At 43.8% G+C, this 19,549-nt stretch overlaps 1 protein-coding gene across 7 annotated transcripts in view; it reads left to right on the top strand.

Annotated features, from left to right (window-relative positions):
* pkha1 (Pleckstrin homology domain-containing family A member 1) overlaps positions 1–8,760 on the top strand; it is a 29,751-nt gene extending 20,991 nt beyond the window's left edge. For 4 of the 7 annotated variants that reach the window (XM_014178871.2, XM_014178870.2, XM_014178872.2 and 1 more), the window contains 6 exons: positions 1,331–1,471; positions 2,059–2,127; positions 3,841–3,905; positions 4,277–4,340; positions 4,493–4,582; positions 6,994–8,760. In XM_014178871.2, the coding sequence (XP_014034346.1) occupies positions 1,331–1,471; positions 2,059–2,127; positions 3,841–3,905; positions 4,277–4,340; positions 4,493–4,582; positions 6,994–7,371 (807 nt within the window). In that variant the 3' untranslated portion in view covers positions 7,372–8,760. 7 annotated transcript variants of the gene reach the window in all.
* The last annotated feature ends 10,789 nt before the right edge of the window (positions 8,761–19,549 follow it).

The following is a 19,549-nucleotide window of genomic DNA, read 5'->3' as shown; positions in this document are numbered from 1 at the left end:
TTGCGCTGACATGCACTGTCAACTGCGGGACCTTATACAGACAGGTGTGTGCCTTTTCTAAATCATGTCCAATCAATCGAATTTACCACAGATGGACTCAGTCAAGTTGAAGAAACATTTCAAGGGTGATCAATGGAAACAGGATGCACCTGAGCTCAATTTTGAGTCTCGCAGCAAAGCGTCTGAATAATTACTGTATGTAAATAATGTATTTCTATTTGAATGAATTTGCTAACATTTCTAAAAACCTGTTGTCATTATGGAGTATTGTGTGTAGATTGAGAATTAGTTTTTTTATTCAATCCATTTTAGAATAAGGCTGAAACGTAACAAAATGTGGAAAAAGTGAAGAGGTCTGAATACTTTCCGAATGTACTGTAAGTAGACTGTCTGTCTGAAGGTGTCCATGGATCAGGCCATCTTTTAGCTAGACAGACAGTGACAGACATTGAACATAGTCTTCCACTGTCTGAGGAGCTCACTCGCTTTTTGTTTGCTGCTGTGTATGAGCCATGAGCAGTACAAGTCATATCCTGTCTTGTGCTGGTATCTGGTGTATAGCCAGCCAATAGTAGCTGAAAGTGAAAATTCACATCCAGAAGCACAAGCTATGGCCTCTGATGTCACTTCCTGTGTGGGTGGTGGTGGTGAAGTGGGCCTCAACTTCTGCTTGACACATGCAACAGGCAGTGAATTCTCTATCATATCTCTAGTCACTGTAGACGATGTGGTGGGGGGCTTTTCCCACACACATCTGATTCTGTGTGTGCGTTGGCGTGCCAGATTGGTTTTGTGTGTGTGTGTTTTAATTAGTAATGGGAAATGCAATGAGACCAGGGTCTCATTTTCAAAGGTGCCCTGAGCACAGCAATACAACAGTACGAAAAATCTAACAAAGATTAAAAATAGATATTTTTTTAAGTGTATGTGTGTTTGTACTTCGTACACTTATAAACTCAGCAAAAAAAGAAACATCCCTTTTTCAGGATGCTGTCTTTCAAAGATAATTCATAAAAATTCAAAATAACTTCACAGATCTTCATTGTAAAGGGTTTAAACACTGTTTCCCATGCTTGGCCACACCAGATACTGACTGTTACTTTTGATTTTGACCCCCCCCCCCTTTGTTCAGGGACACATTATTCCATTTCTGTTAGTCACATGTCTGTGGAACTTGTTCAGTTTATGTCTCATTTGTTGTATCTTATGTTCTACAAACAGTTTACACATGTTAAGTTTGCTGAAAATAAACGCAGTTGACAGTGAGATGACGCTTCTTTTTTTTTTGCTGAGTTTGTGTATGTGTCCTCCCTCCTTCCCTGTGGTGCAGGAGCAGGGTGACGGGGGGCAGAATGGAGCAGACAGGGGGGGCCTGCGGAAGGCCCACAGCCAGCTGCCCTACTTCCTGGGGCGGGGGGTGCAGGACCAGGCGCTCATCAAGGCTGGATACTGTGTCAAGCAGGGAGCCCTGGTAGGTAGACCGTAGAGGAGGACGCTCTCTGGGGGGGGAGGGGAGAGTGCACTGTAGCAGGCTACACTCAAAACCATGGACGCATTCATAAAGGAATGCAGTGGAAAACGTTTTGCACAGACAATGAAAAGGAGTGTTTCTTATTGGACAAGTCCAGGTAGTCGCTCACGGTTTTTGTCCGTTTTCCTCTGGATGGTACCTAATGAATACACCACGGGCTCAGAGAGATTCTCTGTCAGCTACAAGCATTTAACACTACCAGTGCTGTGTGTTTGTTGTTGCGTTAGGATGATGATGAGTTAGAAAGCAGCTGACCAGATATTTTGGACACAGCCAGGGTGCTGAGGGTGAATTATATCCCTCATTGTTGTCCTACCCTTAACCTACTGTACCTTCTCTTATCCCCTATAAATAGACCATATTAACCACAGTAATCCAGCCATTCTAAAGCAAACCGTGGTCCTATACAATATCAGAATAGCAATCAATTAGCCACGTTCTTAGCAAGTCGAAGGATTTGGAGGTGCTGGAAATGTTGACAGCCATTTTGTATATGACTTTCGAATGTTTAACTTTCTCTTGCGCAGATGAAGAACTGGAAGAGGAGATACTTCTTACTGGAGGAGAACGCGCTCAGCTACTTTAAGTCAGACCTGGTGAGTGGGAATGTCTCTCCTCTCCACCGCTGCGGCTATGAGCGAGGTGACACACACTCCACATAAAATGTCCTTGAGCCGCCCACCCGCCTGCCCCATCACACACACACACACACACACACAATACAAAGGCGCTGTGTGACCCCGTTGGCCAGCAGTTCGTCTTTGTGTTGAGCCTGTGTTTCACAGACCCCTAGAGCCCCGGACAGACGGGGACACACACACACCAATCAGATAAGAGTTGACTCCAGCCCTGTGCATTGTTCACGGCTCCCAAAGCTCTTGGCACAGCCACTAATAAATAGGACTTCCAAATCGACAAGCCTGGTTTTGATTTCTCCTCTGAGGGCAAGGTTAGATTATTAGCGTTCACATTCTGAACTGTGGCTAAATGACTGCTAGATTGTTGATAGATCTGTTTTGTCCCACTCACATTCTGCACCTCCTCTCTCATGATCTGAGAGGTAGAGAACGAGTTCAGACAAGAGGGACACGTTGTCTGCCTCTTCCCCCTCCCTTAGGAGTGGTTGGTGTGCTGCTGCAGTGGAATTAGCTTGACTCCCATTGGCCCTAACACTGGTCCTGAGTGTGTGCTCTCTCTGTCCAGACCTCTTCATCTCTCCATCCTCTCCTACTGAAATGCCATTAGTGCCTCTATCCCAGGGCCAAAGACATGCAGAGATACGTCTCCTATAGAGATGATAATGCTGGGGTTGCGCTATTGACTGTCCCCGGGCTTGCAACGTCAACATATCCAGACAAGTGTAACCGGTCTGAAATGGCTAGCTAGTTAGCGGGGTGCGCGCTAATAGCGTTTCAATTGTTGACGTCACTCGCTCGGAGACCTTGAAGTAGTTGTTCTACTTCAAGGGCCGCGGGGTTTCTTTTTCGGAGCGATGGGTAACGATGCTTCGCGCGAGGCAGTTGTTGATGTGTGCAGAGGGTCCCTGGTTTGAGCCCAGGTTGGGGCGAGCAGAGGGACGGAAGCAAAACTGTTACACAAAGCAGACACACAACATATCCAGACAAACACACACATTGTAATCTCATAGTGTGTGTGTGGGGTTATAGGGGGACTGGGGTATTGCCTTTGGGGATTGTTGTTTCAGCACGTCGTGGAATGCGTCGTGAATTCCATTCCTGGTGCTCCACTTGTGGACAGCGTTGCCTGTCCCAGCCTGTGTGTGTGTGGATGGGTGGTTGGCAGCAGGTGGGCAGGGATCCTGTTATGTTCCTAATAATCTATAATAATGTCAGAGAGCCTATTGTCAATGATCATATGCTTAGTTCTAGAACCTTTTTAGCAGATGGGGAAAATGAGGCAAGTCCTCAGTTTAGTCCTAAAGTGGATTCATTTTTGTCCCCTAGCTTCATTCTAGGCCTGTGATAGCTGTTGTCCAGGGTGTTACGTGCTGATGCTGAGCCTCCCGTAAAAAGCAAGCGTGACGAAACGCCCTGGATCAGAGCTAGGCCTGTGAGGACAGATCATGAGTACTCCCCTTCATCCCCCTTTTACCCTCTCAGCCTGTCCTCTCTGTTCAGGGCACATCAAGGGAGAGGCTCCTGTGCTGTCATGTTACACTTTGTGTTTTGTTTATGTCATGTTGCTTGTGTTGAACTAATTATGTATTGTGATGGTGTAACATGTTCTGTGGCTATTTCCTCTCTCTCTTTTTCTTTCTTTTCTCTCTCTCTCTTTTCTCTCTCACTCAGGAGAGAGAGCCACTGCGTGTGATCCCACTGAAAGAGGTTCACAAAGTTCAGGAGTGCAAACAGAGGTCAGTGTCTTTACTCTTTAGTCACTGAGCTAGACAGATTGGCTATCGACATTGGCTGGACAAGTGCCAAGGTGATAGGGGCTGGGAGGGAAGACGTGGGCTGTGTCCCTAATGGCACCTTGTTCCCTATTTGCTGCACTGCTTTTGACCAGGGCCTACATACACTTTATAGGGAATAGCGTGCCATGTGGGACGCAGACATGGCTGCCAACTGTAGCGTCCTCACAGATGAGAAGTGTAAATGTTGGATATGGACTCACAGAATTGGCTTACTGTTGTCCTTCGATGGTGACGCGCTCTCTTACGTTCACACGTAAGAGTTACTGGGATGTTTGAATATTATTGAGAGGTTTTCATTTCTTTCTATCCAGTGACTTAATGCAGAGGGACAATCTATTTGAAGTGGTCACTAGCTCAAGGACCTTTTACATACAGGTGAGACAATTTCTTTCTCCAGTTAATGTCTGAATATATGGACTGAATTCCATTGAAGAGATAAAGTAACTGTCCATTGCCACACAGTAACCTATTCCTTCTCTCTCTCTCTCCCTCTGTTTTCTTTGTGACCCTGCTTCCTTCCTCTATAGTCGGACAGTCCAGAGGAGATGCACAGCTGGATAAAGGCCATCTCTGGAGCCATTGTGGCCCAGCGGGGGCCTGGACGCTCAGCTGCCTCTGTACGTATTCAGTCTGGGGCTGGGCCTGAGCCACTGGTCCTCCATACTGGCTCTGCCTGGGACCCACAGGGTGTCACAACTTTCAACACTTTAGTTCCAGCCCAGTATTACATGACACACCTGGTTCACTAACCAAGGGCTTGATGGTTAGTTGGATCAGGTGTGTTTGTGCTGGGCTAGAATAAAAGCCTGCACGTCATGTGGGTGCCCAGGAAGAGTATTGGAGATCTCTGCTCCGAGGGGGAGAAACTTGACTGTCTTTGCAGGAAACCATATTTTATCTAAATCCGCTGTTCCGGTTTGGCTAGAATGTCTCTAGTTAGTCTGTTTCTGGCTGTTGAAGATTAAACGTTAAGATCCGGTTTGGATGTAAACCATTCACCCACCCACCACCCCAGCTTAGAAACATAGAAACTCCTATCACAGTTGGGGGAGGGGTTCCAGGTTTTTCATTGACATACTGCAGGTGTAGCTTACACTACAGTACACAAGGCAGTGTTCTATCTCTACTCGACCTGGTCACGCTGCTAGATACCCCACCTCGAACCGTAACCGACGGTCACACCCGCACAGAATAGAAACCCCCACCTCAAAATCCAGCCACTCTCCCGTTCTCTCTCTCCTCCTTGCCTCTCTCCCTCTCTTGGCCGGAGTGTCCTCCCCCCATTTTCTCTCTCTCTCTCTCTCCTAACGAAGCTGTGCACTGCTGTGTTGTTGCAGATGCGTCAGGCCCGTCGGCTGTCCAACCCTTGTATACAGAGGTATACATTCCGCAATGGTGAATGCAGCACGTATGTGAGCCCCCGTGTCAGTCAAGCAGCTTCATTTCTGTTTTGCCAAGCAGTAGTCCTAGGTTGCGTCTGAAATGGCACACTCTTCCTTAAATAGTGCGCTACTTTTGACCAGGGGGAGCTCTGGTCAAAAGATGTGCACTATGTAGGGAATAGGGTGCCATTTCAAGACGCAGTCCTAGTCCAGTGTAGTGGAATGAAGCTTTGACTGCTTATTCCCCTCTGAAACACCCAAGCAAGCCCAGTTACTAGATAATAGATAGACTTCCATTTCATGCTTGAGTGCTGATCATTAGCCCCTCCCCCTTCTCCATCCTAACTGTTCTGGACAGTCATCCTCTAATCTGCCATTGATTGACCAGACTAACTCGCCTGGTCCACATGACCTCACTCCTCCTCCTTCCAGGGATCAGTATCGACTGGTCTGTTCTTGACTAGGCTTCTTGGAAAACTCCCTCTGGCATCATTGGTTACCTTCTTCCTCAACTGATTTGAATGCGTTTCTAACACATTTTGTGACTTCCAGGTCCGTTTTTGGCCATTTTTTTTTCCTGAGTTCCTGTTCCTTTATACAGACAATGGAGGAAAAAAATGAAAAGGGCCATCTATCTGGCCTTCATGTGCAAGCAATATTCCACATAGAAACCACTTGCGTCACTGGGTTCCAATGCACTGTAGTGCAGTAGTCTGTAGTACAGTAACCTGTAGCTCGTATCTAGGCCTAAGGCTGGTGTTGCATGTTCTCCGACCTATCCTAGAAACACGAGCTCCACACACACACACACACACACACACACACAGCAATCCTCAAGGTTGACCATCACAGTATATCTTCATTCATTCTTTCATTCATTCATTGGCTTCAACATCTTACACTTACCAACTTTGAGACTTTTTAACATTTCCACATGTCTTTTAGACTCTCTAGTTACCGTTTTGGTTTGGGGAAAGTGTGTCTAGTAGTTTGAAGCCTTTCATGCTCTAATCCCCCAGTAATACTGTGATTCTTGTCAACATGTCGTCGTGCACCCCCACCCCTTCAACGCACACTTACGTTCTCCTAGCTCTACCCATTTATTCTGATTTCATCCCCCTGCCCTTCTTGTCTCGAATCTCACCCTGTGTGTCACTTTTTCAACTTTTTCACTCCCTTGCTGGAACTCGCCATTCCTCAACGGGTTTTTAGCTCGTCGTAACTGGTCTTCTTTTCGCTAACGTTTGACCATCTGTTTTCTTTGTTTTGTCTCTGTCGTGTTTTTCAGAGAGTCAAATGTGACAGTGAGATACTAACATTCCCCAAGTGAGCTCTACTGTACATCCACTGTCTACTGTACCACCACTCTGTGCTGCCATCCTCCTTTTTCAACTACATCTTCTGCCTCAGTCTGTCGCTGCTTCCCTCCAGCTTCCTCCACTACTCCTCTTTGCTCCTGCACCACTATAGATACTACCACTGCTTCAACTACTGCTGATGCTGTCCTACCTCCCTTTGCCACCCTGTGCCACTGCCCCTGCTACAGCACTGTGACTGACCTGACTGACTCCCCTGCATCCAGTGCTTCTGAATCTGAATGACTTTGTCCCCCTCCCAACCTCCGTTCCCTCCCCAACACTCTGCAGGAGCACAGCGACCACACCCCCTCCGCCTTCTACTGTAGCAGCAATCAGGCGGGACCCCCCGTCCCTCGCTCGCCCATCCAGGCAGAGCTCCCTTACCACCAGCCCCAGGGGGGCCCGGGCCCTGACCTGGGACAGCCAGGACTTCTTGGGCCTGCTGCCCTGGCGCGGCCACCAGGGGGCACCACCACCGCACCGCTCCCGCCTCTCTCTCCAGGAGACCCCTCGTCTGTCCAAGTGAGCGCCTCATCCCGTTACCCCACCGCCGCCCACCAGGAGGATCTGTCGCCATGGAGACGTCGCAGCAAGGTAGAGGGTGACCAACCGGAACTCTCCTCCCTCAGCTTCGAGGACTCAGACCTGCATGTCAGCCAGGTGTGAGCCTCTAACCCTGACCCCTCCTGTCAGGATTCACACTGACAGAAAGGGGACTGGACATAGTGGACAGTCATCAACAACAACAAGAGGAAAGCCAATCAAACGTGACCAATCTGAGCCAACCTGGTCCCTCAGGAAGACAGGAAGTGGTCCCTGGCTGTGACCGTTGATCGTCTACTCTCCCCTGTATCCAGACCCTCTCTTAACACAAATGGCGTGACGTTTCAGGGCAAGGAGATGTCGTCAGATGTTCTATTTCAGTCTCTTTCGTTGTTGATATTTCTGTTGGGTGTTGCTCTTTCTCTCTTTTTGTTGGTATTGTATGATTCCTGAACATCCTCCCCTCTCCATTGGCTCAAGAGGTTACAAGAGGTGGACTGGGTTGGCTACTCTGCTGAGAAACTCACTAAGCATTTTTGTCATTATTTCCCACTCCACTTCCTCCTCCCAGACGTCACTTGATTTACAGTTATCAGGGTTGTTGGGACTAATATATAAAAAGGGGGCTAGATGTTATTTGTGTTCATAGTTATGTAAATTAAAAAGTTGTAACTGTTGTCAATGAGACAACCCCACTCACACACAAAAACATACACGTGTGGTGTAGATTTGTGTGTACTTTTAACATGACCGTTTAGTTTCTATCCAAAGCATGCCGTTGTTGAAGCGCATCATTAAATATGGAACCACATCCTAAAGATAACTTGGCGGATGAACTTCCCTGCAGCTTTCTTATTTCCAGCTAAGTTTTTAGAAAGAAAGTGGGTGTTATGTGTTATATTTCTGTTTTTATTCATCATTCAAATAGATACGCTTGGAGTCCTTCTGTTCATATGAAAGTTACACCTGCTGTGTTTTAGACTCTCGCGCTCTCTCTGTCACACCTCTTTTTTGCCAAATGAAGTGCTGCACCGTATTGTATGTGCCTGCCAATGTTAGCATGCATTTGAATAGAGACTTCTCCCTCAGGAGGACATAAACAGGACATGTATGTGTACAACACATCGATAGGCCTCTTGGCAGGGCCTCTCAAATGGCACTTTGTGGACACTCTTGTGGGCAGATAAGCTGCTCACTGCCCTTGATCTGTTTTATGGGTGTTCCTTTGTGGTCCTCTTTTCTACTGTGCAACTATTTTACAACTTTTCCATATGCTGTGACAGTTTGTGTGTCCGTGGGGAGGCATTCTGTGCCTCCCAGCTGTACTGTTCCTGTAACTTGTTACTGTGTTGCACACCTCTACTGTATAGCTGGTAAAGTGCCTGCATTCTCTTTATAGAGAGAACGGGGGAAAAAAACAAGATATTTTGACCCTTTTAATTGTGTACCTGATGTTCTGAATCATGTGCATTATTTATTAAGTGGAGTTTGAAAATAAATCAATGGATTCAAGATGGAGTGACTTTGATTCTTATTTGTGTTGACTCAAACCGTTGAAATATCTTTGTGTTGGATGCAGTCAAAACAGGAAATTGACACTGTCTAGTGCTGAAGGAAATAACTACAAGCCAGTGTTTTGTTCAAATATTTTTCTATTACCTACAATGTCTGCTATGTTCACTTCTTTTGTAACCCCCACCTTTTCCAGCATGTTATTGTAGATTGCATTTAGAGGTGTAACCCATTTTTACAGTGTTTTAAAAGTTGACACATCAAGGCCTGGTAAGACCATAGGAAAGGACTTGGCAATGCAGGGCTCTACTGCCATCTATGGCCAACTGAGATATTTAGTAAATGTCTCTCATTCATCTCAATTTGGTGTTCTGAACAAAGGTGAATTCCATCAGTCTGAATGATCAAGGCCACATACCCTTAAGACTGCGTCCAAAATGGAACCCTATTTCCTCTATAGTGCCCCAGAGCCCATACGGATCTGGTGAAAAGTAGTGCACAAAACCTAAACTTGGAGATGGCCAGTCCCTCACACTGACCAGTTGGCAGGAGCTGTCTGTTGTGACCGAGATGTCCCTGCTATCTCGTAGTAAACCCAGCTGGAATCCATCGTGCTCTGGGAGCAGGCCAGGCCTGACTCACGATCAGTGTTATGATGCACAGAGCCAGGTATGGGCAAACAAATCCTGCTCAAAAGCTGTTGTTTGGATGGGGAACCAATCAAGAGAGGGAGAAAGAGCAGGGGGCTCATCATTCCAACCATGTACTAATGATGCTAGGGCCTCCTTTTCTGCCTCTATTATTCTTACTATATTACACAAACATACATCCAATAAAAACACTCAAATAACAACCTGCTTAAACATACTGGAACAGGTCTCAGAGTTTGGATGTTACTGGCAGGGATTTGGTGTGGGCAAAGCTTGTTGTAGCAAATTGCATTGAGGACTCGACAAATGGAATCCCTCGCCGTTCCCGAGTTCAGGTTTGAGTAACTCTGACTTTGACTCAAACGGACATTCGTAGTGCTTCATTAGACGTGCGGGTTCACACGTAATGGGCTCTTATTGAGAAGGATGTGCTTGCCAGATAGTGTAACTCTAAAGAACACAAGCAGGAGACCCACTGGGCACAGACGTCAATTCAACGTCTATTCCACGTCGGTTCAATGTAATTTCATTGAAGTGATGTGGAAACAACGTAGATTCAACCAGTGTGTGCCCAGGGGGAAACCTATCTATATTGATGACTGCAGTGAGTGAAGTTGAACAGTTGATCTCTCCTCTGATGCCACCAATGCCAGTTAAAATGAACAGTGCTGGCGGGTTGCACTTCAGGCCATCGTTTTATATGGATGATAGCGTAAACATGAATCTTCAAGCTGGCCTCTGCTCTCATCTCGAAGAACCCCCTAGCTGTCATCTGTAGTTACATAACAGGCCCAAAGTTGTTTTTGGTCACGACATGGGGAACTAGCGACCTAGTCATGCAGGTTGGACACCACAGTGTAATGATGCTATGAAGACAGCAGGTGTCTAGCCACTGATCCCAGGTCTGTCCTGCTGGCCCTTGGCTGCCAGGTCTAGTTATACGCATCAGGTCCATTCTGATTCCAGGCCTTTTCAAAATATTTAGGGCTAGTTGTACGAATCAGGTCCATCCTGTCAAATCCAGAGCCCTTGGCGGGGATTGACGATGTCAGCAATGATGGAATGGCCCCTAACAGAGGCCTCTAAGTGAGTCAAGGACAACATAAACAGCTGGATGAACTCTGTAACCACAACAACGGGGATAAACAGAGCCTGCATGGTCCGCCCCAATGCGTGTCAACGGCCGCGTCCAGCTCTAGGCTGGGTCCAGCTCATTATTTTCCTGGGGTGCTGAGGATTTCTCCACACTGGTCCCTGGGTGCTTAATGGAGATCACCCACAATGAGAGAGTGGTTGGAGGCTAACATCTGCACAGCCAGAGAACACAGCAATCCAACCCACCCTCTCTACTTCCTTCCCTCCTTCCCACCCTCCCTCCTCGATTCATCGCAGTGTGTGCGTGCGTGCGTGTGTGTGTTGTCACTAGATCACCCACTTTAGTGTTACTTAAGAGGTGCTTGATTCCAGCTGTTACAATGTGACGGAGCAAAAGTGTATCTGAATGTTAGATATGCTGCTACATCTATATACATTTGACTGGTTCTGACTGGCCAATACATTTCCTGCTTAACTAATCACTGCTTTGCATGCCTGGCTTCCAGTTTCTTCTTCCATATCTTCTATGATGTTGCCAGACACAGCTGGTAAGCAATATGACCAATCACATGATTTAAGTTAGGATAAAGACACAAACAGCACAAGGCCTACACTACCAAAACAATGTACAAAACAAAACAGTAGTTAAATTGACCTGGAATGGTAAGCTCTCCACTCTGTCACTGCATTACTGTAATTAACTTCATTTCCCCCACGTGTATTGTTTATTTCCTGTTGTAAAAAATAATAAACGCTCCCAGATGAAATGAAAGTGAACAATAAATGTTACAAGAGATTACGTAAGTTGGACATCAATGTCACTTCGGCTCACGTTTTCCAACCAACCGTCTACTCTATACACCAACACAGACCTAGAAACGTCCAAACTGCGCCGCTGAAGCATCACTGCTGCACCACTGAGGTCTCCTTGTGCAACTTTACAGTCCCTTAATCTGTTAGAAAGAGCTACACTTGCTTCGTCAGCACTTGGTAGACACTTCTAAGCTTCATAATCAATTGAATGGACCATACAGCAGCACTTCAGCACCTAATAAGAGAAATGGTAGAACTCAGCCGGATCTTTTCCCCACCAGTACGGTTCAGTACGGTTTCTGTTCCCACAGAAAGATGGCTCTCTACAGCCAACTCTGGTTAACAAACATCCCCAAAGATTGCCAATATATTTTGCCGACGGAACAATGAGGATTGGGAGACTTGTTCAGGGATTGTTCTGTAAATAACATTGTATCTTGTGGCTAATGTGGCTCTCTTTGCCTTCCAGCACCAGTGTGCTGCAGTCCACTATTACTGTACTGTTGATCTTTCTCCCACCAACTGCTGTTGGCTCTTGTTTCTCAGCCGTAATGGGGATGTACTGTAGCACTAGCAGCAGCATGAAATGCGCCAGTAACATGGAAGGTAAACAGGATATGTCCTGGACAAGGGTGGGGAACTAGATGACCTCTGGTCAAAACCCTGTTGGTTTTGCTTGTGGTGTCTGGGCTGGCAGAAATAACATTAAAAGAGCATTGCAATTCAGCCATTCTGATATTTATAGTGTCTTGTTCCCCTTTGAGCATGAACGTTCTTACTTGTCAGTATCCACAGTATTACATAAGCTACAGTAAAGTTATGTTTCTTGTGGTGGTGATGTTGAGTCAAAGGTAAATTGGATCAGAGCTGTGGTGATGGGAATGGGTTGAGACTCATTAGCTTTGTGGGTCGTGTGGAGTGTGTCTATGTGTTGATGATGGGGCTGTGAAAAGCGAGCGGGTGTGACTCGTATGTACTGGGACAGCCAGGTTCAGAAGACATGGCGGAGGGAATGGAGAGGAGTGAAGCTCTGTTTGACTCCCCTCCAGCATCACTCATAAACTGTGATGAGATGTCGAGGGTCCCATGAAACGGCCCTTACAAAAAAAAAACACGTGTGAGTAAATCACGTGAAAACATTTCAGAATAATTTTCAGGAGTCAGATACGTGGTTTTCAGACATATGTGTGAAGTTTCATGTAATTGTTCTCTGGTTTTTACCTAATTTCCACACATTTATTTTTCACCACTTTCAGCTATATCTGGTCTCCCATCCAGTGACCAACAAGGACCATCCCTGCTTAGCTTTAGAGGTAAATCAGCAGTGGGACACAGGGTGCTATATTGCTGGTATTAATTTTTTAAAACTTGCAACTGTAAAAAAGAAGGCAAAAGAAAAGGCTAGTATAACAGCCATAGATAGGGACGTTTTATTTAATTGCGCATCCATTTACAAATAATTTGTTACACGCATTTATACATTATTTCCTTGCATTATTTTGCCTTGCTATGAATACCTAGGTGTTTGTTTTTATTTCAATATCATTCTTTTTGTTTGCAATACTAGGAATTTTGTTTTCAATTTAGTTGAAATGTTTTACCTTTATTTAAGCAGGGAGTCACCGTTGAGACCAGGGTCTCTTTCACAAGGGAGCGCTGCATATACCATTTCAAAATCAAAATGTGCTTTAAAACTAAAAAGCAGATTTACCTAGTTCGGTTGAGAACCTCAAGAGTTAACCAACCTTGTGAACGGGTTTGGTATCTCATGTTTTTTTTATATTTGGAACAGGGAAGTTAGGGAAGTCTGAAGCTGGTGCAGTAGAGATTTGCAAACAGAAAGGGAATAATGAGGTGATCTACGTGACTTTAAGGAGGACCAGCCAACCTTTTGATACAGGATGCAGTGGTGAGTATTAAAACTGTCGCCTGTGATAAATCGAAGGGCGCTGTAGTAGACAACATTCAAAGGTTTAAGAGTAGCTGCAATCTGTTAAACGGTGTCAGCATAGTCCAAAACTGGCAGGAAAGTTGACTGTACAATCTGCTTCCTGCTATGAGGCAAGATCTATTTCTTAAAAAGAAGCCCGCTTTAAATCTTAGCTTTTTAACTAGCTCAGCCATATGGTTTGTTAACATTACATCTTTGTCGATCCAAGTGCCCAGATATTTATATGGGAGAACCCGGTCGATGGAAGAACCATCCAATGAATAAATATGTAGTTCATCTGATTTTTGGGGGGAGAATTAGAAAACAGCATTCTGTATATTTAGACTTGCCCGCATTAAGTACACATTTTAAACGAACCAGGGCTTTCTGTAAGGTAACAAGGTCAGATTGCAGCTCTAACATAGCCTGGTCAACAGTTGGGGCAATGGCATACATAAGTGTCATCTGCATACAGATGAATATTACAAGATAACTATTTATATAAATAGTCAAGAGAACAGGTCCCAATACCGACCCCTGCGGTACACCTTTTGTAATATCCAGGAAACTACACTTGACACCATCAGAAATCCCGGATTGTATCCTATCTGACAGATCATTCTCAAGTCACTGGCAAGAAGCCTGATCCAGGCCTATTTCAGTCAGGCTTTGAATAAAAATGTTATGGTCAACAGTGTCGAAGGCCTTGGAAAGGCCTATAAATAAGACAGCACAATGTTTTTTATGATATAGGCAATTTAACACATCTAAAACAAGTGTAGCAGCTGAAACGGTGCTAAATCCAGGTCTAAAACCAGACTGGTGCACATTTAGAATAGAATGAGAAGTTTAAAAATGATTACCTAAGAGTTGGCCAGGGATTCTAAACCTTTGAATTGGCAAGATACAGTGCATTCGAAAAGTATTCAGACCCCTTCCCTTTTTCCACATTTTGTTACGTTACAGCCTTATTTTAAACTCGATTAAATAAACAAAATTCTTATCAATCTACACACAATACCTGATAATGACAAAGCAAAAATCTTTTTCTATACATTTTTACAAATGTGTTAATAGTAAAAAAACAGAAATATCTTATATACACAAGCATTCAGACCCTCTGCTATGAGACTCGAAATTGAGCTCAGGTGCATCCTGTTTCCATTGATCATCCTTGAGATGTTTCTACAACTTGTTTGGAGTCCACCTGTGGTCAATTCGATGGATTAGACATGATTTGGAAAGGTACACACCTGTCTATATAAGGTCCCACAGTTGACAGTGCATGTCAGAGCAAAGACCAAGCAATGAGGTTGGAGGAATTGTCTGTAGAGCTCTGAGACAGGATTGTGTTGAGGCACAAATCTGGGGAAGGGTACAAAACAATTTCTGCCTCATTGAAAGTCCCCAAGAACACAATGGCCTCCATCATTCTGCTAAATGACTTAAATGTAAATGTAATGTAATCATTCTAAAATGGAAGAAGTTTGGAACCACAAAGACTCTACCTAGAGCTGGTCACTCGGCCCAAATGAGCAATTGGGGGAGAAGGGCCTTGGTCAGGGAGGTGACCAAGAACCCGATGGTCACTCTGACAGAGCTCCAGAGTTCCTCCGTGGAGATGGGAGAACCTTCCAGAAAGACAACCATCTCTGCAGCACTCCACCAATCAGGCCTTTAAGGTAGAGTGGCCAGACGGAAGCCACTCTTCAGTAAAAGGCACATGACAGTCGCTTGGAGTTGTCAAAAGATTCTCTGGTCTGATGAAACCAAGATGGAACTCTTTGTCTGAATGCCAAGCGTCACGTCTGGAGGAAACCTGGCACCATCCTTACGGTGAAGCATAGTGGTGGCAGCATCATGCTGTGGGGATGTTTTTCAGCAGCAGGGACTGGGAGACTAGTCAGGATCGAGGGAAAGATGAACGGAGCAAAGTACAGAGAGATCCTTGATGAAAACCTGCTCTAGAGTGCTCAGCACCTCAGACTGGGGTGAAGGTTCACCTTCAAACAGGACAACAACCCTAAGGACACAGCCAAGACAATGCAGGAGTGGCTTAGGACAAGTCTCTGAATGTCCATGAGTGGCCCAGCCAAAGCACGGACTTGAATCTCATCGAACATCTCTGGAGAGACCTGAAAATAGCTGTGTAGCGACGCTCCCCATCCAACCTGACAGAGCTTGTATTAAAGTAGTCAAAAGTTTAGTATTTGGTCTCATATTCCAAGCACACAATGATTACATCAAGCTTGTGACTCGACAAACTTGTTGGATGCATTTGCTGTTTGTTTTGGTTGAGTTTCAGATTATTTTGTGCCCAGTAGAAAAGAATAGTAAATAATGTATTGTGTCATTTTGGAGTCACATTTATTGTAAATAAGAATATAATGTTTCTAAACAGATCTACATTAATGTTGATACTACTATGATTACGGATAGTCCTGAATGAATCGTGAATAACGATGAGTGAGAAAGTTACAGACGCACAAATATCATAACCCCCAAAAAATGCATGTCTTGGGGGTATGATATTTGCACGTCTGTAACTTTAAAGTTGGAGCAAGTAGGTTTAGTTATCTGATGAGTTATATTTAGCTCAGTAAAAATATATTTCAGCCTATCTGAAACTGGCATCAACCAATCCAGATTTAAATCACCCAAAATTAATAATTCAGATTTAGATATAATAATAATTCAGACAGTAATTCAGACAATTTGCTTAGAGCACATATTTCTTTAATATTAATTGCACAAAGTAACTCGCCCCACTAAGGAATTGCACCATATAATAACACTATGACTCTATTAAAGGTGTTTAAAGCGGCAATCTTTAATTGAAACATTAACCAAGTGTTCTGCCCGCCAAAGTGTTCTCCCCGTTTCAGTAAAAAGCTGAGGGATGGGGCTGGAGAAATGCAACCGCTCTCAAACCCATAGACTACGCTATGGATGCAAGGACTGACCATCCATGATATCAATATTATAGTTTTAACCATGTTTTTTAATCAGTAGTTGTTTACCTTGGATGTAGCAACTACAGTATGTCGCCATTTGAAAGTGATCCAGTAGCCTGCCCCCCAAAAATGTATTCTGTCCGCTGTTCCGCGAATGTCCCGCAAAATTGTTCCCTTGTCCCGCATTTTGACTTTTTATTCCACCGATGGAAACAATTGCTACTGCAACATGTTTTAACACCATCTTTTCACATGTGAGGAGAATAACATTATTTCAACCCCATATGAGAATCTGCAATTCCACATGTGAAAGTGAGATTTTCACAGTTGGAGTTTTCTTACATTTGAAACTGCATATTTGATTTTCACTTTCACATGTGGATATTGCAAATTCACATGAAAAACTATGTGGACGTTTTTCACATATGAAACTGCAAATGTGATTTTAACGTGAATGGTTTTCACATGTGAAAATACAATTCCACGTGTAAAATTCAGATTTTCATATGTGGAATTTTCTTACATGTGAACCTACAAATTAGATTTTCACGTGATTGATTTTCATATTGGAACTTGCAATTCCACATGTGAAAGTGAGATTTTCACATGTGAATGCTTTTCACATCTGAAACTGCAAAGTCGACTTTTACATGTGATTGTTCTTAACATGCGAACTCTAAATTTATAGTGCCTTAAAAAAAGTTTTCACACCCCTTGACTTTTTCCATATTTTGTTGTGTTACAGCCTAAATTTGAATTGGATTACATTTAGATTTTGTGTCACTAATCTACACACAATACCACATAATGTCAAAGTGGAATTATGTTTTTAGATTATTTTACATTTTTATCAATACAAAATAATTAATAGCTTAAATGTCTTGAGTCAAAAAGTATTCAACCTCTTTGTTATGGCAAGCCTAAATAACATCAGGAGTAAAAATTTGCTTAACAAATCAGATAATAAGTTGCATGGACTTTTTGAATGACTACCGCACCTCTCTACCCCACACTATCTGTAAGGTCCATCAATCGAGCAGTGACTTTCAAGCACAGATTCAACCACAAAGACAAGGGAGGTTTTCCAATGCCTCACAAAGAAGGGCACCAATTCGTAGATACATTTGTTTTAAAGCAGACATTGAATATCCCTTTTAGAATGGTGAAGTTATTAATTACACTTTGGATGGTGTATCAATTACACCCAGTCACAACAAAGACACAGGCATCCTTCCTAACTCAGTTGACGGAGAGGAAGGAAACCGCTTAGGGATTTTGCCATGAGGTCAATGGTGATTTTAAACCAGTTACAGAGTTAAATGGCTGTGATAGGAGAAAACTGGGGATGGATCAACAACGTTGTAGTTACTCCAAAATACTAAACTAAATGACAAAGACTAGGGAGGTTTTTTTTATAAAAAGAAAAGGAATATAACTAAGCACAGGCAAAGTCCTAGAGGAAAACCTGGTTCAGTTTGCTTTCCAACAGACACTGAGAGACAAATCCACATTTCAGCAGGACAATAACCTAAAACACAAGGCCTATTATACACTAGGGTTACTTACTAAGACGACATTGAATGTTCCTGAATGGCCTAGTTACAGTTTTGACTTAAATTGGCTTGAAAATCTATGGCAATACCTGAAAATGGCTGTCTAGCAATTATCAACAACCAACTTGATAGAGCTTGAATAATTTGTTAAAGAATAATGGACAAATATTGTACAATTCATGTTTGCAAAGCTCTTAGAGACTTGACTTACCAAGAAATACTCACAGCTGTAATCGCTGACAAAGGTGATTCTAACATGTATTGACTCAGGGGGTTCAATATTTATCTCATCAAAATATATTAGTGTTTCAGTTTCCATTAATTGAAAAAACAAATCGAAATTTTCTTCCACTTTGAAATTACAGAGTATGTTGTGTAGATGGCAACAACAAAAAATAACAATAAAATACATTTGAATCCCACTTGGTAACACATCTAAATGTGGAAAAAGTAAAGGGGTGTGAATACTTTCTGAAGGCACTGTAATACAGTACTGTATTACACTTTGATTCAGTCAACTCTGACAATCGTTGATGCACTACTAATCTAGGCTTGATGTTCGTGGTTTTCTGTAGTGGCATCCTAGAGAAGCTAGTTATGATCATACGTCACCATTTCCTGTCACAATCTGTCAAATCCTACAAGTGGTCAACACAACTCCCAAACACTCCCAATGCTCTCACTCCCAGTGGATATGATAGAAAGGGAGAGTAGACTGTTTCTCCAGCGTAACTGCCTGGGAATTAGTGTTACATTCACTGTAGCTGTCGACACTTAGACAAACAGAGAGCGCTCTTGCTGTTCCTGTTGCCTTGTAGTTGGTCCTTAGGTCATACTAAAGGCCTCCCTCAGGTCTACTCAAACTCTACGGGTCTCTATGGCAATGAGGGAGGTAACAGTTACACATACAAACACAGTTAGTTTCACAGCGCTCGTGGAAATGACTGTTGCAAGCATCTGTCGTTTAAAATGCAATATGAGTTTAGGGTATTCGATCAATCCATTCCAAACAGCACATGGAAGTGATTACATTTGCTTTTGAGTTCCTGTAGAATGCCATGGAATGGATGAGCATTCCGGAATACTGACGTAGACATTAGGGCTCTCGGGAATAATGTGATACGCCTCTAGCATGCAGAAACCTCTGACTTAATCCTGACCCACTCCAATCTGAGAGGGGAGATAACACGGGCGGATGCCTGGCCCCTACCCAGACCGTCAACCCCAAAAACAAAGGGCTGCAACCCTGAACGTTTAAACTGAACTACGATAACCTTTGCATTCAATTCATTTAATCACTTTTCCTGCTGTAAATTCAACTTCAGAGGATTTTATACGTTTTCTTTACAACTGCTTTTGTTTCACGTAACCAGTTTGTTTAACATTGATAGTCTGGCAATGGAAAAGTCAATGATCAACAGGCATGCAGTTGCTTCTGGCATCTTTTACTTGCAGCACAACAATAATTAGGCCTTGTCCAGTGCGGTAATTGAATCTATGGTAGGCCTACTCAATTATACACAGTGGAAATTGAAGGGCTTATGCTACTACAAGAGCAAACATGTTTTGACATATTTTCTTTGCTCAGCTGAATGAAGCAATGTATCCTATAGGAACATAGAACAGTATAAGCAGTTTGAGATGAACTCGGTAACACTCTGGCATTGTGTTTGTAAGGGGGTGGGTGGAGAAGGCATGCATGCTGCACCCTCTGCACATCAGAAGAGTCCACCAATCGCCTGTCTTGTTTATATTGCCACAACGTGCCAGTTGCCTTTATAAACTCTGGAGCCT

The sequence above is a fragment of the Salmo salar genome, chromosome ssa28 (assembly GCF_905237065.1).
Source record: "Salmo salar chromosome ssa28, Ssal_v3.1, whole genome shotgun sequence".
Taxonomy (NCBI): Eukaryota; Metazoa; Chordata; class Actinopteri; order Salmoniformes; family Salmonidae; genus Salmo; species Salmo salar.
The sequence above is the reverse complement of the archived record's forward strand: the minus strand, read 5'-3'. Positions and strand labels throughout refer to the sequence as shown.